The 27,836-nt window shown below is 34.7% G+C and overlaps 1 protein-coding gene and 1 long non-coding RNA gene across 2 annotated transcripts in view; one reads left to right on the top strand and one right to left on the bottom strand.

Annotated features, from left to right (window-relative positions):
• Positions 1 to 27,836, bottom strand: part of LOC138133746 (insulin-like growth factor 1 receptor) — a gene marked incomplete in the record, with an annotated part of 46,678 nt that overhangs the window by 3,524 nt on the left and 15,318 nt on the right. The window contains 3 exon segments of the mRNA XM_069051696.1: positions 4 to 153; positions 207 to 306; positions 467 to 641. Of these exon segments, the coding sequence (XP_068907797.1) occupies positions 4 to 153; positions 207 to 306; positions 467 to 641 (425 nt within the window).
• LOC138133753 (uncharacterized) lies at positions 16,715 to 17,285 on the top strand. The gene is made up of 3 exons (XR_011160502.1): positions 16,715 to 16,852; positions 16,902 to 17,061; positions 17,119 to 17,285. It is a non-coding gene; the product is annotated as an uncharacterized lncRNA (long non-coding RNA).

Raw genomic sequence — 27,836 nt, 5'->3', positions numbered from 1 at the left:
ATGTAGAGGCATCCTCCCTCGACGTTGGTGTCACGATGGTAAAACAAAGGACAAGCGTTGACGCAGGTATTGTTGAAAATCCACCAACTACCGCTGAGCATATTAGTACATTCGTCTCTGGTCATGCACTTCATTATCTCGTAATTAACCACCCTGGAAAACTATTGTTAGAAAGAACAACGGAGCTGATGGTGATTGATATTTACTTTGTTTTGGGGCACGTTTCAACACACTTGTCTCCATCTTTAAAGTGGAGGCATAAATCCGTGGACGACTCTTGGCAGTGGTTATTATTCCAGCATCGTCCTGGAACACAAGAAAAATTAATTAGGCTTTAATCAAACCGATTCAAGGACTAATTTGCAGTTCCTTTCTAACGTTTGGTGTTGTTTGTGTAATCACGGGATTTTATGAAGCGGCCGCTTAATTGGATTTAATTACCTACTTAAGTTATATTGTCACTTACCGCCGCACTTCTCCGGGCAGAATTCATCCGGGCATTTGGGGGCGTCTGCCGGAGGAAAGTCGAGGGAGACCGCTCCGAGAGCCGTCCAGTTCACAGTTTTGACGTAGCACAATTTCGGGCAGCGATCGACCTTTACGCACCCTCTGGCGATGTGCTGCAGGTTCGTCAGGCCAATCTGAAACAACATTCAAAATCAATTCGAACTTTATTGGATTTCGAAACCTGGAAATTATTGTTTACTGTTTTCGACTGCGTCGCACTTTTACAAAAGAATGAATTTTTAACGGTCCTAATCTGCGACCAAATCAAAACCAATTTGTCCGTAAATTCGGGATCAATTTAAATCGGATTTGCAGTTAATACACTTAACGAAAAGAATGGAAGATGGCTATCAACAATAATGGAATAGGCGTGGATGCGGTTTATGCGTATTAAGAGGCCATTGCCCTGTTAGAAAAAATGCCAACGTTTATAAACGAGACTCTCGTAAAATTCCAGATCGACAGAGCTGCAGTTTAGAAGAAAAAACATATTAATAACAGTTTTGCATACCTGAAGGCAGCATTTACATCCAATTAGACGATCTTAAAAACAGTACCGTTCGTTAAAAGTTTGTGCTGCTTTCAATAACCCAATTTTAGTGTTGAATTATTCATCCCGAGCACTAAAGACATTTTTCTACCTTAATTAAATCAATTATACAGTCACCGAATTACGCACCACAAGACGACAGTTTTCATTTTAAAAGCTTCTGGAAAAGGCCGATACAGATTTTTTTGTAATTGTGTGTTTTAAATTTATTAACTTACAGTACATTCTTGATTTCACACAAATTGAAAAGATTACTGTTGCGCTGGCAATAATGAAAGAGTTTGAACGAGAGTACAATCGAATGAAATTGAAGCGTAAAATGATAAACATATGCTTATCTCTTCTGCTTGGGGCGTTTTCGACATTGGCTGAAATTAATTAAACTTTATTAGAGCAGATTTCAATAAAGATACCATCAGCATAATCGTGATAACAAAAATTAGAATGTTAGCTTTCAGTGGACAGATATCGGATCTGACCTGGATCAAATTAACATATTCGCAAATTCATGATAGAAAAAGCATAATTTTACGACATTTTTATGTCTTTTTGTATTTCTGTTTTTAATCTTCTTAGATCTTTTAGGATTTTACTCCATTTCATTTCCATAACATTTTAATTTTAATGTTCATTATATCATCACTTTTCTTCATCTTATCCTTTCTTTTAATCGTTTTTAGCTATTCAACAAGTTTTGGCGATATTGATTTATTACTACTCACTGATTTTAGTTTTTATAGTTTGGTCTTTTCTGATTGTAAGAACTGCTCCAGTCTGACCTTTTTTCGTCCTACAATTCTGAAATATTTTTAATATTTATTATTAAAAATGTCTTTTAATATCCTTGTTTTTTTCTCTGTGTTGATCTGATCCCTTTTTCTGTTTCTATTCATGACTTGTAACTGGGACAGTACGATTTAACTAGTTAAACCACTTAAAAGGATTAACTTGGTTGATTAGCTGATGGTTGAACAGGCCAAAAAATCAAACTATCACTAAACAGCCAAACCGAACCAAAAAATCGATTAAATAGGAAAATATAGTTAAAGGATTGTATAGTTTAACAAAGCATTCTTGTTGAGATAAAATGATCAATAACGTATTAACCAAGTTAACTATTATCCGGTGCTCATTTAAATTTCTCCTCAAAGTTGGCGTTGAAGAATCGATTGTGAACTTACTGTCACGAGCAAAAAATTTTGGTCGTCAATGTCATTTCAAAGTTTGGTTAGATTGTCACAAATTAAAAATTTTCCCTGTCTAATTATGCCCACGTCAAGAAAGTGTCAAAAAATTAATTAATCATTGTCAATTAATGTCATAAAACATGATGATAGGTTATGATATTTAAGACCGTTTTACAATAGAGCATTTTCCATTGCTTCAAAGCATGATTTTGACGACCATTTTTTTTGCTCGCGACAGTACCACTAGTCAGTCTGCACACTAAAAACTCAAACAACGAAAAAAGTGAGGTTAGATTTAAACAGCAGATGTGTAATCTATGGTGCGTTCACAATCGGCTCTTCAACGCCAACTTTGAGGAGAAATTTAAATGAACACCCGATATAATTTATAACAACGGCCTTAACCGTCAGAAAATTAACCAGGTTAAAGTCTTTAACCAGTTAATCTACTTGAACCATTCAGTGCAAAATTTAACCGGTTAAATAGATTGTCCGGTTAATTTTTTTTGCCGAATTGGTTCTTTACCTCGTTTAACAATGAGCTAATTAATCAAGTTAACCTTATTTGTAACTGATTGTAAAATAACACACAATAATGAATTGAAACATGATGTCACAATTGTTAGGTGCAAAAACTTGAACTGCCACGTAATCACATTATTGTTTACTCTTTTTCCAAATAAAAGGGGAGGCAAATTAATACAGCAAGTAACTAATTTAAGGTGACGCAGACGTCAAAACGTGTCCATTTAATGGTGACAAATTATGGTAAATTACGAGGAAAAGTTGATCGGTTGTGGGTCCACTCGTGTCCAACGATGGCAGAAGAAGGTGGACTATTATGGCTCATCGCTTAGTTAAACTAGTTTCTAGGCAGACATTTTCGTAATCAACCGGACACAAACTATGACCTTCGCATGTAAATTTCGGTTCATATTAAGTACGTATGTCGAACTTTTAAATAAATACCCACCTAATAATTAATATCACCAATATTAGATATCCGAGAAAACAAGTACAGGTCATGACAACAATGCGATATAGACATTAATTTATCGACCTATGTCACACCAACAAACGTACACTTCCCAACAAACAAAACGCTGGCTTGTAGAATCACGAATTGTACAAATGGGACGATTCGTTTTATTTTCTTCACGAATCGTCTTCTAGCTGTACGTTTTTTCCTGTAGTATTAAGAGATGGTGCATGTACGTCAAGCCTTAGACAACCTTGATTTTGTTAAAACGGTTATTGGTGGATATCTGATGAATACCAGCGCATTGTAATTTGTAATCATAAAAAATATCCACGATATCACGGACTTATCTACGCTTTATCCTTGACATCAATGTGTGGAAAAAGGTGGAAAAAATAATCAGTATTATGCATAAATAGAGCCGGGTTATTTATAACACGAGAAGCGACGACTGATCGGCCTGATCCGTTAGCTTCACCAATACCATTTACCCATCGGCTTAAGAATCCGGTTGGTTAATTTTGGTGTTTGTCTCAAAATGACAACAACAAGACAGAACTTTGCATATTCAACTGTAGTCTCACATCATTAAATACTGTTCCAATGTGGTTTTGCCAAACAAACAGCAATAATTTTATTCAATTTTTTTCAGGAGCACATTTCCGCACAAAATGAGAGCGTAATAACGTCGGTGATTCACACCTTTACGAATGAAAGAAATCAAATACGAGCGGGAGAAATTTTAATTTAAAACGGAAATTATACAGATTTCCAGTCTACGAGTATGTCACTCCTGGTTCTCACACATTTCAGATAAATAAATCGACTTACGCGTTATGGATGAAGTGCGTAGTTACAGATTTGCTCCAATAAAAATATTTTTGATATCTTTGGTACAATTTGTAAACAAAAATAAAACAATGAGTTAGAGAAATAATTTATCGAATGATGTGTCCCCCTTCTTTGGAACAGATGAGAAGGACCGTTCTCCCATTTTAGAGACAATAGAAGAAACTATGCAAAATGCATAATTATGTGCATATTTGTAAAAAAATTAAAAAAAATTACCATTATATTACTGTTAATCTTGAAAATTTTAAAATCACCTAAAATACGAGTACCTATGTAGATCCAAAAATTTCTAATCTAAAATACCACGTTTTCCAAAAATGAAGTGTAAATGTTTTATTTTGCTGGGGCGGTAAGAAAATTTATTTATGAATCGCGTGAATTACAAGGTCAGTAACGACCTCGGGCAACGTTACTTCCCCTCGGGCCCAAAAGGGACCCTCGGGATAGTACTCGTTGCCCTCTGTCGTTATGATGACCTATGTAATTATGTAACTATTACCTTTTCTTTTATTTTTATATTTATTAATGAAATTATCGACAAATTTCCAGTACTTTACGATACGATCATTGTTAATTCAGTTTTAATGTAGTAGATTTTTAACAATAAACAGTCTACTTCAGATATTTATCTAAAAATTATTTGTGTACATTCATTTTCTGTGAACTCAACATAAATGGGTCAACAACAAAAATGATTACAATATGAAAACATCATTCAAGTAAATTCCTCACTTTAAGAAGTGGCTACAAGATTATTTTTTTCAATTATTAGGTAAACTTTCCGAAATATAGTCATAATACGATATATACCAATATTATTAACTACATAGATACTTGAACATCACAGTACAAAAATAACATGATACTGACGATTCTCATCATGAACATCTTGTTTTTTGAAGTGAAAACTTCTTTACGAGTAGGCGCAGCACGACATTATTCCCGGGCAGTAAATTAGTTTCACCGTCATTTATTTCGTATTTTAGCTATCAGCTATCGTTGTTCCTGATTCCTCCAACTACATAATATCATCCATAATAATATGTATATGTAATTTATATGTTAGATACATTACGAATACGAACGTGCTAGAAGTTTTCACTTCTGTCGTGCGGTCTTAAGCACATTCTCTTTTTTTTTGTAATTCTATTAAAATGAATGAAAACTTGAAAGGTAAACGATTCAACTCAATAACATTCTTACCTTAAAAATCAAAGCAACATCAAAGAAAATAAAAAATCGAAAACTTTTAAGCTTCCAACTAGAAAACTTTCAAACACACCACAAGCAATTTATAATGAATTTGATTCTGAGGGCGTTCGATGAAATTGTATACTACTGATTTTGATGAAAGTGGATTTTTTAATTGTGTCTTTAAAAGTTGAAAAGAGTAGAGATAAGAATAATCTTTAAGAAAATTGATTAAGCCTAGATATTTTCACTACTAAAAGTGGAAAATCATCTAATTCAGTAAAAAAAATCTAGACGACTTCAGAAATGCATTCGACAGAAAAACAGAGATAACGCTATATGGAAACATTTTGTTTTTGTTTTTGGATAACACAACCGCGCAAACATCTTCATTTGGGTGACAAAATAAATTTTGATAGAAGCATTGTTCAGGACATTAAAATAAACTGTCACTAGAATGGTGAAGAATCGTTTCATTTAATCCGGATGACAGATGGATGTTGCAATTCAAGAAGTTGCGGAATTTATAAAAACTGATACATGTTGCTATAGTTGGCGCGGCGAACAAATGGAGTAGTCACGAGGTGTTCACAAAACAGTTCGTAGCGACGCTTCGACAAATTTGAGTATTTTGTGGGAAATTTAATTTAATTTAAATCTTACTAGTTTAAGACTGCATTTCTGCATCAGTCGAAAATAAATTTAAATAAAACACAGATGCACTGAAAACGCAAGAGAACGAAACGTACAATGAGACAGTAACGAGACTATGGAAGCAAGCAAAATTTCGACTGCGTGCATTGAGCTGCACCATACTTCTTAACGTGCGCCCTTTAACCAATAGGAAACCATCCCCCGAAAATCACGTGAAGTTTATTAGTCCAGTGAGTTGCCGCGCCGACTGTAGTTATTTTATTTTACATACCACTCATGGGACACCACACAACTTTGTTACAGAAGAAATGGAACACATAAAAGAAATAATTGTCAATCACATCAACAACAGCAGATTGTCTTCTCAAAAAAATTCAAAAATTGAAAGTTGAAGAAGTTTTAAACAATTATGATGTCCTGCGTTTTGAGATTTTGAGAGTATTCACGTTGTTTAAATACATAGATGATATTGAGTGTTTTAAAATTGTTAACAACCTAGAAATAAAGAAAATAAAAAATATAAAAATCATAGGAATAAAACATCAAATTAACTGAAAAAAATCTTCTCTGCTTTTTACAAGGACACTCTAATACGGAGTATATATTTTCTATAACAGACAAAAAGTTTGCTTGCTTCGCTGACCGTAATTGAGAGATTTCGCTGTACCCAACTATGTCAATGTTAATGTTCCCATTTTAATGCAGTTTTAACGGCATTCTAACAATACACAATTTATTTAATATTTCTCAGTGTGTAATAAGTTCTAACGGTAAAATGATCCGGTGCCTTGTTTTTTTCTATGTGAAGAGAAGTCAAAAATATCAGCATTGTTGGCACCGGAGTTCTTTCAACTTGACTTGAGTCAGAGCAGGTGTCATTTCACCCATTTGACAGATTATGAGGTGGTGAAATCCTGACGATTTGCCAAGATAATCACACAGCATCCACGTACGAGTCCATTCCTCGAAGCACCAACCAACAATGCAGGTCACGTACAAAGCAAACGCGAAATTATGAAATCGCACGTCTGTCATGTTTCCACTATCGCATTTACATAAGTATAATAATCAGTTATTGTTATTTACAATAACCCATTTTAATCGATAACAATTTATTATCTCCTTCACCCAAGGTCTCAGTCGGTACCCAAACCGAAGACAATTTACATCTGTTTGAAATTCGAATTCAAGGTTTGGACGGTGCACATCGGTCTGGTACCGCAGGAACAGACAGATGACGAATATCTGGAAACTGAGAGATTTATTATGGTCTCTGCAAAGCTCCACTGCTGAAAGCGCTCAGTGGAAATGACATCCGTGAAACGATGATAAAATTTCAAACATCTTCCAGTCACTTTTCCAGTAATAAAGTGCAATATTGGACGATGAAGGTTGCTCTGGGCAACGAACCCATACGTTATCATCACATATCGGAGACACAGTGCAAATAGTTGTCGATAAATTTGCTTCGCAAAGTAGAATGCTTCGGGCTAATCTAGACAGGTGAGGTTATACTTACTACATTACAGAATGTTGTAAACACTTTGCAAGAAAATTTTAAATCGCGTCCAAACACGAACAGTAACAGTTTGTTCCCAAACTGACATGAGTCACAGCTAAAATTCTCAAATGTTTTGAAAATTAACATACAATGATGCAGTAAATCGTAATGATTATGGTAATTACATTCTCCGACTAATGATATATTTCAGGTGTAGCAAAATGTCAGAGGACTTTTCCATAAACAAATGTTAATTTTATGCATCCGGAGTGAACCGCAGGGCGCAGATTTTCAAGAGTTCTATACAATTTCCATAAACTTAGGTTTATAGCCCGAGAAAATTTTGGATTTTTCTGGTACATACAAAATTACAAATCCGTGGCATGCTGCATCAACACCGAACGCACCCACGCTGCGGAATCTGCATAAGCATGGGACCAAACAGACACTTATTTTTAACCAATTTGTATACTTTAATTAAAAAAAGAAAACCTTGATATTTAAAATACAACGTAATAACTTAGGAAAAAAATCTACGCCACCAAATATTTTCATTCATCGGATAAACACGGCCGAAAGTGAAACTGACGGATTTGTTGTAAAACCGATGGGTCAATAATAAAAATACCATCTCACGTGTAATTCACCGTTACACAAGATTATTTGTTGTGCGTTTCCGACACGATCGTGTCAATATTTACACAAACCGGTAAAACAGTCTCATTTGTTAAATCCGACCCATCAACACCGAAAGCGCTGAACGCAATCAAATATTTTCCCGGATAATGCAACATGAAACTCGAGCGGGTTCGTTGCGCTCCGAGAGTAATTTAACACCTTTGTCGGCCAATTATGAATGCCTTGTTGTGCAAAATTGAATGCGGATTTTGTCCCTTCCATGGAAATTTGTATACATATATTAACACACAAACGTAACTCCAGCGTCACTACAACAATCATTCTGCAAGTCATCGACGAAAGCACGGCTTTCTCTTTTGTGAAAACAAAACATGCTGAAATGACAGTAGTGACGGCTTCATTCATCCCGGGATGAGAAGGTATTTCAATCGAGTACAAATAAAGAAAAAAGATCAACACGAAGTTGGCCTATGTTTTATCGCAGTAGTTAAAACGAGAATACGAGGGCATAAAGTGAAAATTCTATTTTAGATGTTTATGACCGTCTCCAAACCACATCTGAACTTAAATGCGAGTTGTAGATTATTTACGTCATTATTCTTGCAGTTGTTCCTACTGTTATTGTTACCGCTGAAACAAGCACCAGCACTGGTAACTGAAACTTGACACCAATTTATGGCTCTAAATCATACATTAAATTCTTAATTGAATTGAATCACAATGCAAAGGCTGAATACGATATATGTAGTCTGATTTTGAAAGTTGTGCAGATATTTTAACCTACGTACGTATTAAAAGAAGGCAAAATAACCCAACTTGCCTTATACAAATGTTAAAATGGTTTACAGGAGAATCACAGAAATCCTGTTTGTTTGAGATCCGCTCTTAATTTTCAAATTTGGCGGGCAGTTTTGACGTACGACTAACCTAAAAAATCAAGTTTTTATGGTAATCGATGTTATGTTTAATTTTTTTGGTTTTACCCCCAATTTCATAATCAGTCTAAAGTTACTTTAAACATTAAAGTTTACCATTTACCATAGAAACATATTAAAGCCGACTTTAAGTTTATTATGAAACTGGCCCTAAGTTTTTTGATCAAATTTATAAAGTGACGATAAAGTGGTGCCTGCGACTTATTCAGAAAATTGCGATTAAAAGCATAAAATGAAACATCAAAGAAGTTTCTCAAAACGCCTGCCATCGTTTGCAATGCAAGCTTCAGCATGACGTGTCTAAGAAAGCCAAACTCGATTTCAGAATGCCTCCGTTTTCACGAATTTCCTGAGCGGCGATTTGAATGTAATAATGACTAATGAGGTGGTGCACCATCATGAAGCCACCACATCGTCGAATTGCTAGGAATTTCCTAGAGTTATTCCGGCAAAACTTCGTTTAAAAATTGAAGATAGCCGTCTCCATTCAAACGGCGAGGTATGACGTAAGAACCTACGAGGTGATTTTCAACAATCCCAATCCACACGTTTTGAAAATGACTGCTGGAAGTTACGCTCTTCGATTTCGTAAGGAATTTCTGCTGTAACTAAAATGCGATATTCTCGTTGGTGGCCAAGATCACGCTTTCATTTCGAAACATCCAAAATCGCCAAGATGCTGCACAATGTTTACAAAGGTTCGTGCATTGGGAAGTATCCTTTGAGGAAACCTTTCACCGTAGATTTGCCGTGCTAGCTCTGAATGTCCACGGGCTACGCCGTAGATCAAAACCATGTCGGTTTTCTCTAGGTTGGTGAAAGCCATTTGTGATTTAAATTGAGGTTAAGATTGAGGTTCTTATCAAAGTGACCTAATTTTGAATTAAATGACAACAAAAAAGGTCTACTATGATTTTTTTCCTCAGTTTTTCATAAAATTCAGTGGCTCCCAAACGTTTTTTTTAGCCCCCTTTTCTCGAAAAATATCAACATTTGTATTGTATTGTATTATTGGCTCAATTGTTACCTTTTGTGGGGTTAAAATCTCTGCACAACTTTCAAAATCACCCTGTATTGAAAAATATACACTACCAATAAAACGATTACAGGAAGTTCCTTAAAAAAATCCTTAAATGATTCTCTAAAAAACTTTCAGTTAAGTTAGTCTACAGACAGAATTTTTTGCCACAAATTGGCCACAATAATAACAAGATTCCCTTCCCATAAATTACGGTTGTGTTGATGTGATTAAGCCAACTATTCGTATGTGAAAACCTCTTCAAATAAACCTGGTCGGTATCGGTAATTTATTTTTAAAGGTTTTTCCATGTAGTGTTTAGTTAACCGTATCATGGAAACACATTAATCTTTCACCACAATGTTTGTGGAAATATGTAATAGCAAATATCGGTATAGAGAACCATATGCGACTTCCACGTAGCAAAATTATTTTAAAAATAATTTTTAACAGGAAAAGATTTAGTAGAATTTGCCAAAAAGACCTTACTTAACGACTGTAGGTACTAAATCTTGTCAAGAGTATTTTGAAAAATGTTATGCATGTCCAGCATAATGATGTTATTGGGTGATTCAAAATGATTGTGGAGAAGTGTGGCAACTATGTATGAAAATGTATGTGGCAACTGTGTGGGTAGGATAGAGTTGACATTTCGTTGACAGTTCATAGTCGCGCAATTTTAAAAATTGTCAAATCAATGTGCAATGGTATAAAAAAATCAAATGCACGCTTATGAAATGTCATACAAATGACAACTCTACACCACCCACACAGTTGCCACATAAATTTTCGTACATAGTTGCCATACTTATCCACAATCATTTTGAATCACCCAGTATATTTAATGTGTGCAACAGTTGAACAAACCATTTTGTAATATGTCAATATGTATTACTAATCAGTTGGTTTAAAAAAAGCAAACTATTTTTATAAAAAAAAAAGAAGAACATAAAATGATCATAAAAAGACGTTTCATCACAAATTGGGTTCAGCTTGACGAGAGTGACAGCATGTGGTGACAGCTGCAAGGTTTCATAAGCTACAGCACAGAGGAAATAAAATTTGTGACACCGCACTCTTGGCCAGATTTTTATTTAGACACCTGGTAAGAGTAAAACTGTGCATATTTTCAAAACAGCTTGCATCAAAATTAATACACCTTGAATCGTTACTGAAACAAATCCTTTCCACGAAGAAACACTACAATCGGTACTTTTTTGTAGAAGTTGACATGAATGGAAAAAAATGCATAAAATCGCTTATAGCTACAGAATGATTCACATAACTTTCCGACCCTAACGAAATTTAAATACAGCCAGGAATACGTTTTTCATTCATAACATGATCCAAAAACATGAATTATTTTAAACTTTTGTATGGTTTGGACATCCCTCACAAAAGTCTCAATTATAAAAATTTTAAAATGGTAGCAATCGACAATATTTCTTTTTATTTACGAAATTGACTCATCATATATCAATATCGATCATTTCGTCATTGGAGCACATTTTAATTAACAAAAGTTATTTCAGAATTATGCAAAAAGGAACTGTCAAGTGATTGTGAATAATGCCACGAGTGCCCAGATTTCATTGTAAATAAAGGTATCAAGTTATCACTGAATAACGTACTATTGGCTGCATTTAACTTTCATTAGGGTCGGAAAGTTATGTGAATCAGTCTGTATTTCCAAAAACACTGGTCAAATTGGCACCAAAATCAAGGGACGGGAGCCCCTACTGACGCAAACATTTTGTACAAAAAAATGTAAATCAGTGCATTTTGCGACAGTTGCCGCGAACGAAAGAAAATTCCATCGACAGGGACAAAGACGTAGCACAGTCGTCATGCGGAAAACCACTTTTCTCTACGTTTTGATAATTTCCTTACCGAACATCGGAATAAAAACGGATAAACTGAATTAAAAAATGTTTGTACAAGTGTGACGTACTAACGTTTGAGTTAAATACCTGATAAGATGCACCCCATGGAATTCTACGACTGTGCAAAAATTCAAAACTCTATTCCTACATTCCTACAGATAGGGTATTCCACGAGTGATAATGAGCCCGACAGAATTGAAAATGCAACCCACACTACATTTCCGAAAAAAGCCGGCTACTGAAATTAAAATATCCGGCTTTTTTTGAAAATGTTTTGTGGGTCGTATTTTTAATTATTATCACTCGTGAAATACCTTGTATAGAATTGTGTTCATCTTAAATGCGACACACTATACGTCAACTCAGCTTGGGACAAAATTTTATGGATGCTAAAGAGATGGAAACTGCCTTATGTTTGGCCTATTCTCAACTTTCTCTAATCACTTTCCTTCAATTTTCCATATCTCTAGACCCGTACATTTTCTAAATTCTTAAGATAAAATACACCATTAATGTACAGTACTAACTGATTTGCTTTCAATAAAATTTTCTAAGAGTAGACTATCAAAAGAAAGTAAAGATAAACTTTAGCACCAGAACTGCGTAGGTACGTCTTTCATTGCAAAACTTTTTCTGTTGTTTGTTAAAATTGATTGAATCGTCAATTTTTACTGATAATAATTGATCGTGAGACGCGTTTATTGTAAATTAACTTCGCTTGATCCCAACAATTCGTTCAGAAGTTTCTCATCGTAAACAACTTGTACCGATATCAGCAAGGTCACATAAATTAAACAGTCAATTTATTTGTTCGTAGTTATTTGAAGGTGTGATCACAGCTTTATTATCTCTTCACGCTGAACCAAATGGTTTTTCTAAGAAATAAAACGCAGCGAACAAAGTCTCGGTAATCGTAAACCCGCCTTCACTTATTTAATGAATGAAATAGATAAAGCCATGCATAGTAAATAGATAACGTAAAAATGGATTCCGTTGTTGGCGTAAATCACACTTTAATAATTCATGAAGTACGTCCAGTCTTGTTAGCATGTGAATAATTTAAATTGGAATATGTATGTGAAAAACAAAAAAAAAAAGCAGGTGGTGACGCTGATGAGTTCAGAATAAGGGTAGAAGCAAGTATGTAATAATGACGGAGAAAATATGTAGGTTGGGGTAGTACAGAAATGATCTACCCTTTCACACTGATCGACAGTCTGATTTTGTTCACCCTATAAATAGTCTAGTCTTGACATATTGAACTCGTCTGACACTGACATAGTAAATTTTTAAAATCTCCCACATATTGAAATAATCAAGCTCGGGAGGTGGTATTACGGTAGGGGCTAATTATTTCCTGTACAGTTAAATAAAATTTAAGAGGAAATTGCTGTCGGCATGTTAAAGAACCAATTTGTAGTCGCTCACGTTATCTTGTTAGAAAAGTTTCAAATTACGTTAAAATAAGCATACAAAAAATAAAATCTTGACTTGCTTTAAGCTTTACAAGTACGTAATATTTTTTTCCATGATCAATGAATTTCAGTGGTCTTTGCTCACTAAAAATAGTGAGTACAGATGGCAATTGAATCACTAATGAGGAAAAAATATTTTCTCACTAGTGAGCAAAGTGAATGTTTTGCGAGTTTGTCAATAGAGGGCGCTAAATATGTTGTACAGAAAGATTTTTTAATCTGTTTTAAAAATACTTTCTGAATACATATTAATAACTAAAGCTTGTCTTATTTTTGACTTATTTAAATTTTTAACCTGTTATTTAGATTTCAATTGACGAAAAAAGTTGAAATTGCTTGGGGTAAACTTCTGGAAAAATTCATGCTAAATACATTATGTCTTGGTATTAAACTAAAATCAGTAAATCAATCACAAACACGTATAGCCTAACAACATAACCTCTTTTGTTTGGAATTTTGTTGATCCACGGTTTGTTGTGAAAAATTGTTTTCGTGAGTTCCCTGTTGGGCTAATTTTGTAGAAGTTATTGTTTCAGTGATTTGAACAGTTATGAAAAATAGTGATGCAGATAGATAATAATGATAAGTATGTACAGTTTACGTTAATATAACCTCATTTTTTATTCTTGTCATATTTTTATCATTTTGATTTATTTACATTAAACAATATTGATTTGCGGCATAATAAGGGGTAGGCAGCAGGTGAAAGCAATGATTTAAATACACTTACTGCAATTAACTCAAAATTCAAAAAGTGACAAAAAAATGCTGCCCGAAATTTCGATTCCCTGACTCTATTTTATGATCATGGAGAAAATCAGATTCGACACGCATGAGCAAACGTGCATTTAATCATTCGTACGGTTGGGATCCTCGCCTTCGGCTCAGACGCCCAACTTCCTTACTAGTGATTAAATGCACTACTTTGCTCACTTGTATTGAAAGTAACTATTTATTTTAAGTTACGCAAAGTATATTAAGCATTATTCAGTAAAGTTCTACTTGCATTGACATTTTTTTTGCTTATCACAACGATATGACTTTATTCTTATCGATCTAAAGCCATTTTTATGCACATTAATCACAACTGTCTACGATAACAACAACAGAATTCATTTTCTGGTTAGCTTTGTAAAAAATATTTAAAGGAAAGCAAAAGAGCTTTCTCCTGATTTCATTAAACTACTAATTACGTTCCTGCTTCCAGACACGTCGCCTTTTGAGACCCTTTATTGCACAGAACACGAGTGTTGTTCTCCATAAAGTGCATATAGTGGTAGCACTAATACCCGTAACTGCACCATTATATTCGTGCTTCGATCTTGTTTATCGAATTCTTTTTCGCATTTGCCAAATATCTAAATAGCGATCCGCAGGAATCAAAGTGATCCCTCCCTAAACACATATCCGACACTAATTGTATCATCTCTTCCACAGAAAGTGCAAATTGCGAAATTAGTGGGATTAGAGGAATGAACTACGTGATCAGTGCGGCTCGAAATTGGATTACCCACAGCGATTTCCATAACATGTTTCATTTTTCAGTAGTTAAACATTTTTGAGCACTAACCGATCATCGTAAAATATTGCAGCAGGTGTGGCTGCAGATAAAGTTTTAATTGCAAATAAAACCATCAGTCTTTATCTTGAACAAGCGATGTCAAGCAGGCTTCCGGCTCGCAGTAAATCATCAAAATTTACAACGGTCTACATTTGCACAGCAAACATTTTTAATTGACTGAGGGAAGGTCGAGAAGTTCTGCGATTTCACCAATATCATTTCCATTATGCGGACGATGTTTATTCTAGTTTGTGAAGAATTTTATTGGGGCTTCAGGGAGGATCGGACCGTTGAACGACTGCGATTTCGGTAAACACCGAAAAAAGAGTTACTCTAACGGAATCAGAAAATAAATATGGAAATCCGGTTAAGAGTTATGTTGTCTCGCTGGCTTTGGGCAATTCGTTGGTTAATTAGCACAGATAAACAAATACTGGCACAAAAAAGGCAATTCCAAAAGATTTATCTTTAACTTCGATTGGGCATTTTCTACCAATACCTATAGTTAGTATTGGATTTTTGTTTGTTGAAAGTGACCAAAAAATTACTTATCTAGTTGCTTACAAATGAAATATGTAATTATTGTTATGAAATAACAGACGCCCTCTTTATCATTCATGATAGGTATACTATTTATATTTATTACCGTTTTATGTATTTTGCCTTGAATCTTTTATGCCTTAGTTACTATAATAATAGTAATTAGTAAAGAAAATGAACTACTCATAGCGGTATTTAATGATAAATCAAAAAAGTGTGCAAAATATGCAAGTGAAATAAAACGCTTTCGATAAACGAAACCAAAACAGTCCCCACATTTTGCGTTTTCATTATCCAAAAACAGGTGCAGCACATTTACTTTTATTCAAATCTACTGATAAGTATGTTAATTTTTTTGCAAAAGAGCTTGACAACAAAACAACAAAAATAGTAAACTCATTTTTGTAATGACGAACTAGAGTTACTAAATTTAGTAACTTTTTTACCGAGAATTTGGACTTTAAAATGTTAGGTTATGGGTCACGACATTTGCTTCTACAATTTTGTACTTTTTCATTACGTTTCCATTTTCTCCTTGAATAATTTCTTTTATTTTGTTGAAAGCCTTTAAAATGTGCTGCTTCGTCTGCTTGCTTATTGATACTCTACAATTCTACACCGTTTTGGAAATTCATTCATTATGGCAGCGACAATAATATGCCAATTTAAATCTTTACCATCCGTCCGATTTTTATTCATTTTTATAAAAAAATCTAGAAAAAAACAAACTTCCCGTTAGTTCGCCATTACAAAAATGAATTTACTATACCTTATAAGCGCGCCTAGTTACTTTTCCTGGTAGTGCCAACTTAACGACAAGTCCCCAATCCACATCTACATATAACGTTCTGACCATACAACAATATCACACGTTGGAAAAATTAAACCGTTTAGAACAGTGTAAAGTTAAATTTCCCGCGGTTTGGCACGAATGACATTTGTTTATGTTTAATCGGGATATAATTGAACATGTTTGTTTTTAGCAAAGGGTGCCCTTAGATATTTGCTTCGACAATAGGAATCGTTAAGTTATTCTATTTTTAATGTAAAACATTACAAAGGAGGAGAAAAAAAAGATTTTTGACTTTAAATTTTAGGTTAGGTGTCAACATGTTCCAATTAATCTACGATTTAAAAAACCACAACAATTGACGGTTTCCAACGCCTTCCCAGCCCAGGATTTTATTGAACGCGCGATATCTTGTGCTCAAATGAAAACCTGGGCTGAGTAGGCCCAAACCATTCCGAACAGTGTAAAGTTTGAATTTCCCGCTGTTTGACACGAATGACATTTGTTTAATCGGCACATAATTGAACATGTTTGTTTTTAGCAAAGGGTGTCGACAATAGGAATCCTTTGTTATTCTATTTATTTTTAATGTAAAACACTCCAAAGAAAACGGAAAGATTTTTTACTTATAAATTTTAGGTTAGCTGTCAACATGTTCTTGACCGCAGCTGTGGAAATGTGCAATATCTTGTTCTGCTGTTTAACTGCATTCTAAATGTACCAATTGCACACTCATTTTTGAAACAGAAATGGAATTTACTAAAAAAAAAACACCAACCAGGAGAGAGGCATTTGACAGGTTTGTAAAGCAAGCAGCGTGCATAATAAAATAATTTGATTTTTTAAAATTCTGCAGCCAAGCCTCGAGTTCCACTCAACATTACATTAAAATGAATGTTCGCACCAAAACATCGACGAACTGTGAATACTTTGCAAAACATCAACAAAGAAATTGTAAATTATGATTTTGTGCTCCTTTGGTTTCCAACGAATCAAATAAAATGCTCGAATTTGTGTCTCTTACGAATTATAATTGGATTATTCCAGGATCAGAACGTAACTCGCGTATCCGACGAGTAACCGTTTCATAAAGTTTTTAAATCAGATAAAGCGAATTTAAAAAACATAAAGAACAGCCAAGTTGGAACAGATGCGAAAGATGTCAGACGAAATCGTGCTGAAAAGAAGTCTTTGCGTATCATCGCAAATTTTTCGTTTAGAAAATTGCAGACAAGTGGTTGAAGTTGACACGCTAACTTTGAAAGCGTTAATCAAAAAATTAACGAAGCCTAATTATCCCGAGTTTAATCAAGCTAAATGTACTTCTCGATTAAATTAGCAAATTGGGTAGAGTGTGTAGAAACAGATGCCTCTTGAAAAGTGACAATTAAGAGTCAGCAGTTTTGATGGATAAAAACCAAGTTCGAAGTTTTGTGAAGATATTTTGTTCATTAACATTAAGGGAAATATCGGGTGTTCATTTAAATTTCTCTTGAAAGTTGGCGTTGAAGAATCGATTGTGAACGCACCACTTGTCACTCTGCAGATTAAAAACAAAAAGTGAAGTTAGATTTAAATAGCTGATCCGTGATCAGTATTCCGTGGTGCGTTCACAATCGATTTTTCAACGCCAACTTTGAGGAGAAATTAAAATGATCACCCTATTCTTCACAATTCAAACCCAATCGTCAGCGAACATAAAACCCTTTTGTATCTTTTATTTGAGTTATTTCTGGTCGGTTTGACGTTTTTGCCTTTCACAGCATAAAAGGCGAAAGTGTGTTAGTCAAATAGTAGTCGAAATAAATTTGGGGACCCGAATTCTATCTGGGTTACGTGATAAATAGCGCATCAGTAATCCTCTTAATTTTTTCGCAAACAAATTATTTGGTTAAAAACAGATAAAAAAAAACACGCTCAAGGTTAGTGTGACTGATAAAAATAATTATCAACATCCCAATTGACGTCGCCGAAAACCAAGGATTATTCGATTGTGTTCCACGAATATTATTATACAAACAATTGCATAATAACGTAAACAAAATAGAAAAAAGTTGGTAAAAAATGTGGATTTGGAAGAGGACCAAAGTTCTACTAATAAGCGTCCGAGTAATTCGACGCAAAATAATCTTGAAAAGTGTCATGAAAGCAGCGTGCCGGATTGTTTTCGTGCTTTTCCGGGTTTCTCTAAAAGCTCTGGATATTTTTAGTTGCGAACTTCGATGAACATCTGCCGATAAGTCGATGACCTCTGAACGGTTTTTCTGTGCGTTACATAGACCGCCAATAATTTTTTCTTCCGTACTTACTAATAACATTAAAAGCTTGAGATCGATCATTTATCATCAGATACGTCAAAAACTGACATTCACTTGGCAAGTTACAACCGTGGGATTGTATAATTAGGAATTCTTTGCCCATAGAACTTTTCCGAACAATCTTTTCAAAAATCTTACACCTAGCCTAGCACGGGAAGTAAACCTATGTAAGAGGCACTTCTCCACGCCTGCAATTATGTAATCGCAATAGACAAAACCGGCAAAAATGACTCACGGGTCAACGACCCTCCAAAAAAATGCAAAGTGAGTAGGAGTTCAAAAATCTATATTAAAAGTTGGGTCTCACGTAGTCGAGACTTGTCTCCATTAAGACAAGACAACTTGTACCTAACAAGTCAGCACGTCTGTAATTTCGTAAATAATTTTAAAATTCATGACACTTGGAGTGATGGTAATAAAAGCTCTCCTGTCTTTGCGCTGTGTGACAAAATTAAAAGATTAGGATCTTCACGGTCATTTTGCTGAAACGCCTCTGCACAAATACGCTTGGTAAATACGTAAATCCAAGGCGATTACTCCACTGCTAATTGGAATTGCGTTTGGTGAAATTCTTCATCAGGAGTAATCAATAGTTCTGTGGGTAATTAAAAACATGATACCGCCGGGACGTTAAATTAGCCTCAATTACTAAATTGCCTATCGCTTACGACAAGGCAAATAATATTCTTGCAAATAGATGTTGACATCGCGTAAGACGCATGGGTTGCGCACTGAAGAGTTCATGTTTGCGCCCAATAAACATATCGACAACGTTCGATAACGTCGCCTTATCACTAGCCGAACCAACAAACTACACCACGACACACTTTCCACGATGGACTTAAACCGGAAAACCGTTATGCTTATTGTTGGTTTACGGATTGTGGTTATTTATAACGTCGTAACGCGCCTTCAAAATACAACAGAAAGAAACTGACGTCACACTTCAAAGTGCTGTGTTCGAAATAACACAATTCTAGAACTACTTGTTCGCCTATTTAGATCGAAGAAGTTTACCCTCCGAAGATTGAAAGCACGACCCCAAATTCCTCTGCGGAGCGAGCAGCCTCATTATACCGGAACAGGTAGCTTCATAAATTTTTATTATCCAATCCTAAATTTTTTTCGGGGGGTGATTCAGCTTTTATTGCAAAGGGTAGACCGAGGGTCTGGTCCTCGGACATTATGTTCGAAATATACTGGCAATGTGTTCTTAAAGTCGGGTTTTAACGAGCGGGGACATACCTGCACAGGTCTCTGGTGTTATAACATAACACAGAAGCGTAGATTAAATAAGGAAATGGACAGTTCCTCGAACAAATATTTTTGCAATGCAATTCCAGGCAATGGATTCGGTTCTATTTACTCTTGGTTGGCTTCGGGGTTGTCGGCTCTGATCAATCTGGCGTTTGCAATAATATAAAAAGTCGCTGACCTGAGGGTAAAACGTTCTAATCCACAAATGTTACTGCGTCTTTTCTTGTGATTTCGCTCTTCGCTGTTCATAATGTTTCTTTTAATTTTAGTCTACTCCCTCTTTCCTCATTAGGTGGTTCTTAGCGCTCTTGAAATATTTACACCTTCTGAAGACACCCCCTCGTATTAAAAGAAACGGCCACCAACAGCGCTACTCTAATCTCGTTTCACCCTCTCCCTCTTTGTTCTTTTAATCTCGTTTCTTAAGATTAAATTCTACATAAAATTATCAGTTGAATTTAAAAAAAAATACCCTTGACATAATTTTAATTGTCTGTCCTGGAGCATACTTATTTTCGAGTTTTATTTTCCATTTAGACAAAAATTATTCAATAGTTACTCCTTACGAATATTTTGAAAAACAAAAAATATATCTTACTGTACAGTCTGATTTTGAAAATTGTGCAGATATTTTAACCTGAGGTAATACGTGTTAAAATAAGGCAAAATAACCCAACTTGCTTTATACAAATGTTAATGGTTTAAAAAAGAATCAAAGGAATCAGTTTGTTCAAATTTGGCGGGCAGTTTTGACGTACGACCAACCTAAAGTGTCAAGTGTTTCTGTTATTCGAGGTTAAGTAAGTTTGGTTTTTATCGTTAAAGTTTTTTGATTTTCATCATAAAATTTGTGATGTGATAAAATAGTGCCTTATTATTTATTCAGAAAACAACAAAGGCTTAAACATCAAAGTAAAATCACTGTAATTATGAGTGAAAGTACAAAAAGAAACATCAAAGTTGCTCAAAATGGTTGCCATCGTTTGCTATGCAAGCTTCAGCATGATGTGTCCAAGAAAGCCAAACTCGATGTAGAGATGTCTCTGTTTTGACGAATTTCCCGAATTTCCTGACCGGCGTTTTGAACTCGCAAACTATTGTTCGTGGCTGGTTTTGAATTTCGCGAAGAATTTCTTCTGCTTCTAAAATGCGATCTTCTCGTTGGCGGCCAAGATTGCGCTTATTCATTTGGAAACACCCGAAATTGCCAAGATGCTGCACACATTTACAAAGGTTCATGCATTGGGGTTTCCTTTGAGGAAACTTTTCACCGTAGATTTCCGAAATTTGCCGTGCCGTGCCACATCGGTTTCTCTAAGTTGGTGAAAGCCCATTTGTGATTTAAATTGAGGTTAAGATTGAGGTTTTTGTTAAACTGACTTAATTTTGAATCAAATGAGAATAAAAAAAGTCTACTATGATTTTTTTTACCCGTTTTTCCATAAAATTCAGTGACTCCCCAACACTTTTAACTCCCTTTTCTAGAAAAATGTCAACATTTGTATAAGGCATTATTGGCTCAATCGTTACCAATTATGGAGTTCTACTACTGGTTAAAATCTTTGCACAACTTTCAAAGTCACCCTGTATAATTATACACAGTGAGCTTTTCGAAAAGAACGCGGGCAGGTAAGGTTTATTTTTGTTTAAAGAAACTTTTCACTGCCACCTATTTTTCACATTGAAAAATCGATATTTCAGGAACCATCGGTCCAAAGATCACACAAGGTACGTTGACATAAATCAGAACTTAATAAATCTACCCAAATCTGCGAACAAAACTTAATTTGTCATTAAAAAAATAATGTCATTGCGCAGAAATGTAGTGGAGAGGAAAAATAAAATTGATCTGTGCAAGTGAAAATAGTATCCCATTATTCCAAATTTTTGGCGTACACTGTATAAATTACATAGTTGTATTACTTCATGATTGTCACCCATAAAAGACTAAATTAGTTTAATTATTCTTTACCATTGTGCGTGTTGATTTTATTTGGGAAACCTGTCGTTCTCCGTTTCAATTTTCTCTGCAATTTTAATTGCAAATAACTGCCACAGTTAAATTGCCCTCATTAAAAGTTATTAGCTGTATAGAGTGAAGTGCTTACTGTAGACGTACTCAGTTTTGCAACTAATTGTTCACAAAATTTAATTTTAATTTGAGGTGGGTATCTAGTTTCGGAGTTGCATTTAATTATAATTGTAATTAGTATACTGCAAACTTCAGAATATCTGCATTCCGTTAAATTAATTGAAGTAATTAATTACGTTACTTTTCAAAAGTAGTTCACTAGAGTTCACTTGATGGCTTTGATCAACTGTTGCTGAAATAATCCGACTAAATATCACCTTGTTTCCGTAATTGTGGTACAATATGCAATGCAATATTTTAGGAAATGCAACTGTCGCCTGTCACTCACCAGTTTGTATTGCAAAGGTCGCTGCTATGAATTCTAATTTTTAACTCATTTATATCTTACCTCGCAAAACTGAAATGTGCATAAAACGACTATATAAAACTTTATTAAACGTAACTTACAGTTATTACTTAATTCCGTCGCAATCATTCGATGAAATAAATATAAATCAAAATTATAAAGGAGGTAGTTTCAAGGATCTTTTAAAAATAAGTTGTCATTTCAGACGCACTTCCTACGGACAAACTGAAGGGTAAGCGGGAACAATGGGGTAGCGTGTTTCTATTACGGACCACCATTAATCATGAAGGTAGTGAGTGTGCAAATTAAGTTGCAGCTAGTGATCTCATCACTGTTTCTACAGCACTGACTGAGTATCTTTGAAAGATCCCATCAGAATCACAGTTTGTGGAAGTTTTCGGCAGGTAATGTTGCAATCGATTGGTGCACAACAAAACCATAAAAAATTGGTAAAAATCAATGGCTTTCTCAATTGTCCGCGTGAGCGACCATTCATTCGTACGAGTCATTGGAGATTACTTAAAACTAGTCACGCACCTGAAATTAAATAAAGTTGAGGAAACACTCTTATCGCGAGATTGGTCGGTGAAATGTGACCCTCTAGAGCCACAAGCTTTTACCTCAAACTAATTAGCAAACATGGCGATCGTTTACTCTTGGAGTGTTTCATGGCATTTTTTTACGGTCGTTAAACGTACACCAACTTCGTTTTCGGCGGGATTAACGGTACACCTCACCATTATAAAATTATGAGTATTTTGATGACCCAGGCTTGTATTTTGTCACGGTCTGTTAGCCTACCACGAACTTTAGATGAGATTGGTTCGTAAAGTGTGTACATCAAAGCGGTTTCGATTTTTAATACTTCTTTAATGAAGCAACTTCGCACATTTCCTGTACTGATAAGACAGTTACTACAAGTGGTGTAGATAAAGTGGTCGTGGATAATGTCCCCAAGAGATATCGAGGCGGACATGGCTTGATTTACTGTTATGTGTGTCCATCCAATATTGCAAAGTATAGCTTTGTTTGTTTTCCTCCAATTCAGCTCGGAAGTAATTGTCATGTTCGGAATGTTTACAAACCAGGAAATTAAAGAATTATTCAAGCAAATTTCAACAAATTAGATTGAGTGACTGTTTACAATTAATTCTTGTAGACTGGAGCTCACGTCTTATATCGCCGAGACTGCCAAAACATTTTCAGATTTCATAATATAAAAATGACAGACATTCAGCGAAAAAGAAGGAATTTACAGGCGCCAGCCCTTTTAATAAAAAGTTGTCAAACATTCTTACAAAAATATAAGACCATCTGAATAATGTATTCAAAGTATTTACGTATACATACTTTTATTGAATTCAACGTAAATTCAGTTTTTATGTGGTAAACATAAAACGTCCTTTCAGCTTCTGGTGAAACTCCAAACGAAAATGATCTCGTAAAACACATCGCTTTGTGAGTGAAGTTTTCGGAGTTTTTATTCCACCGTAAACCTCGGCACCATCGTTTTCAGTCGGTACCTTGAGAACCAGCTTGAAAGCTCCGATTTCGCTCGCTGCCGCGCTTTTATATTGTACAGGATAAAATATTGCAATTATGTACCTCTGAAACGACATTTTACTACAAAGATGCTCATGTCACTGCATTAAAGAGTGTTCAGACAAAACCAGCAATATTACAAGCCTGGTGACGTACGTGCTTTGGCACAAATTCTCAAAATATTCTCCGGGTTATGTGGATGGATGTCTTGAGTTGAATTTTACGACGTCTCAACATTCGCGTTTCTTCAACTCAATCTTCATAAAGAACTAAGTTTTTGCCAATGTCGGCATTAAGTTCAATTTTCATAACTCAAGTTCAAAAGGATTTCTTACATGAGCGCTGGGTAATTTTGTAATATTTAATTAACGTCCAACTAGTGGTCATCGCCTTTTTTGGAGTAGGTAATGGAAATGCAAAGCGCAAACAGATCCAATTAAAGTGACAGAGTTTTAAGATCGTGTTTGTTTTGATGTTGGATGATTTAATTAGCACCACTTTCCAGTACAGCTGTAATACCCTTATTTACACAACGCTACTAAAAAGGAGAAAACGGAACGGTAGTTTATTGACAATAGCAATTAAAAGTCTGCGTCTCAATGAAGTAAGTTTATCTCTGATAAAACAAACAAAAATATTATAAACAGAGGATTTGTTTGGCTGGCAGCTGCTTTCGCAGTTTTATACGCAGATGAAACCCATAAAACTACCATTAATACATATATAGAACGTCGTTTTGTCTCAGAGTGGCTATCATCACTCACTTAAACGCGTTTATTTGACAGTCACAACGTAGTCCAAACCACAAATTGATGCCAATCATATTAACAAATCGTGACGGAGGAAAGTGCGATTTCCTTTAATTTTCGCCAAATTGACCGGGTAATGAGCACATGTGGGGAAAGTCAACAGCGAGTTTTCTTTTTTTAGACGCCGGCTGATGAATATTTTAGTTTTTGTTTATGTGTGATGGTGCGTGAAGGAAATAAGGAAAACATCCCTGGTGTCGCCAGTTCGAACGTTCAAGTTGGAAGTTTTGAATATTGGCAAGACCGAATGGGGAAAAATGAAAATAAAAATAAAAATGACAAATATGTATATGTGTTTTGACGTGATTTATAGAGTAATGGTTAAACATTCTCGACTTTTTCATTTACATACTTTTTCGGTCAGTTCAGTTGTGTGAGTCGGAAATTTTTGAGCGTCTCTCATAAAAAATTTACCTACATTTTATTGGATAGTTTTGGACAATAACTACATAACGTTCAGTGAAATCCCTGTATTACAGATTTCGAAGGGAGCAATGGTTTTTTCCAAAATAATGAAGTGTCGGTATAGGAATCATTTCTTTTTATAAAAACACCCTTTTTATCAGTTAATTTTGTTTAAACAATTAGTATTTACATACCGGGTGAGATGAGTTTTATCGTCAGCATGATTAACCCTATTAAAAAATTAGTAAAAATCAAGAAACTTTAGGGTTACATTCCCTTGATATAAGACTTCAAATGTGTGTAATCAATTTTCACTTATCAGTAAATTCAGAGCCATAAAATTTAAAAAACCGATTTTGAGCAAAAAAAAATTTTTTTTCGTACACGCTCATAATTCACAATTAATTCAAAGAACACATTTACGAAATTCGCATCAAAAGAAAATTATTCGTTTTTGAATTATTCCAATTTTAACATTAAGAGCGAAAAATTACCAAGATTTACAACTGCAGTGTCATAAATAAATATCTCATTGTTGGGAACATCTGTTGACCACTTTTCTAGTAATTCTTAAGTCCCTAAAGGGAATCATAAATAACCTACGTCAACTTCTTTTGTGGAACTGACCGCCCAATTTAATAATAAATCATAGCTAAATTTTAGGCTTTAATATCAAATTCCATTTATTTCAAAAACCGGTGATGTTTTCATGATTTCAATGACACCAAATTTTTCCTGAATGTTTGAAAGGACTCTCAGTGAAAAATGATGTAAATTAATGTAGCAGTTATTGAATTAAAACAAAATCTTTACCTGTTTTATTAAAAATACTGTTCTAGAGTGATACACAATCGTTCCTGAATTTTTTGAGAATTTTAAATTGATTAGAAGTGGATGTTTTCGCACTGACGATAAAACTCATCTCACCCGGTATATAAATATTTAAAGAAAATCATAATTTTGTCGCCTTTTCGTTAGAAACCTTTGGCCCATGGAGCCCAGATGCTAAAGAGCTTTTTAAAGATATAAAGCAAGTTGAAAAATCTGGTGTTTCCGAGTCCCCTAGCTATTTCCAGCAAAGAATAAGTATTGCTGTCCAAAGAGGAAATGCTGCTAGTGTTTTGGGAACTGTGGCCAAAAGCTCAGGACTTGTAGAAGTTTTTTATTTGTTTAAAATTTAGTTTACATATCATAGAAATATTATATCGTTTAGAATAAATTTTTAATGAAAAAAAAATAATTAGAACAATACAAGTATACATATTTATAACGCATGTTTTATTGTTAGTGTTGACAAGGAATTTTTTCTATAAAATGTTTTCGATAACATAAAGAGAAAACTGGCGTTGTATGTAGATATGTACTTGTAACAGAACGAGTTTCAACAATTTCCTTAATTACATGTTAACATTGTACTTTGTAGATACATTTAAATTAATTAAAATAAACGTTTATCTTCTTTTTAACAATGTTTCTAACCTCAAACGTTACAAGACGCAAACCTTGCAAATTTAAGTTACAAAAGTCGCTTCCCATTTGCAACTGAGATGAGCACAGCAGACTCACATAAGACTCACATAATGACGTCATTGTTCACTTTGTAAAGGACCGCGCATCCAATGCGTAAACAATGTGAGTAAACAAGTCTCACTAAAGCACACGGTCTGAAAGCGGTGCAGATGATGTGAGAAAACTCACTTGAAACTCACTTAACCCAAGTAAAAGGAACGCGTCATTAAGTGAGTTATGACGTCACAACTGAGCATTTACTGAGTTTCTGTGTAAATGGGAAGCAACTAAAGTGTCCCCAAACTATTGTGGTATCGGAAAAAATAATTTGCCACCTTTCGACGATAAGGTCTCGCACTACAGACTACACTATCCCACGCCGCGCCACTGGCAAGTGTCAAATATCACTTCTGTCATTCATTGCCTGTTGTCAGTATGTATTCAAATTCACAAGAAAATGAAATGATACCTCGGATTTACCTAACGAAAACTATACTAAGGGCAGCCTACCATTTTATCTGCCCCGCCCATTACATTTTCTTAGTTACCAATCAAATAGGTTGTTAAGACGATCTGATTTACATAGAAAAATTCTGACATTCTAATTGTCTTAATGATATTTTATTTTTTAAAATGTAAAACAATAATTGTGGACTTGACAGCAAAATTCTAACCTTAACTTTTTTACGTGGCACATGTAATGAAAAACTATATAGATTGAATCTGGCTTTGATTCTCATTGGTCAATTTATGTGGGCGGAGCAGATAAAAAGTTATAACGGCAATACTATAGTCAAAATATTTTACTATTCTAATAAGGAGTTGTAATTGGTTTACACTGACTAACTGATTTAGTTAATACATATTTTTGATTGATAAATCTAACCTATCTTATACTTGTCATTTTCACGGTTCTTGATAGTTGGTACCATTTTTCTAATATGTATTCATAAAAATTCAAACGACTCAAATTGTCAAAACCTACTACGATACCACAATCATTTTATGTAGCAGAGGAAACTTTGAAGAGAAATTTTTTGGGAGGGTTTATAATAATATCTATAGGTAATAGATGTGTGACTCGTGATTCATATGCTACACATTTGTGATTTTGATTTGTTAAAATATTTTTCTCTACATATACTTCTAGGCCACCAACAATTTTTAAACCACTGACTAAATGTTTTCAAAATTTTCTTGATGGGATCATCTGCCGCCCAGTGTCTGGTCTCCAATTGGCAATTGGCATCAGATTCTTTGAATGAAATGTTCTTCGGCCTCTTCTTAGATTGCAAC

The sequence above is a fragment of the Tenebrio molitor genome, chromosome 6 (assembly GCF_963966145.1).
Source record: "Tenebrio molitor chromosome 6, icTenMoli1.1, whole genome shotgun sequence".
Lineage (NCBI taxonomy): Eukaryota > Metazoa > Arthropoda > Insecta > Coleoptera > Tenebrionidae > Tenebrio > Tenebrio molitor.
Note: the sequence above shows the minus strand (reverse complement) of the source record. Positions and strands in the feature narration are given on the sequence as shown.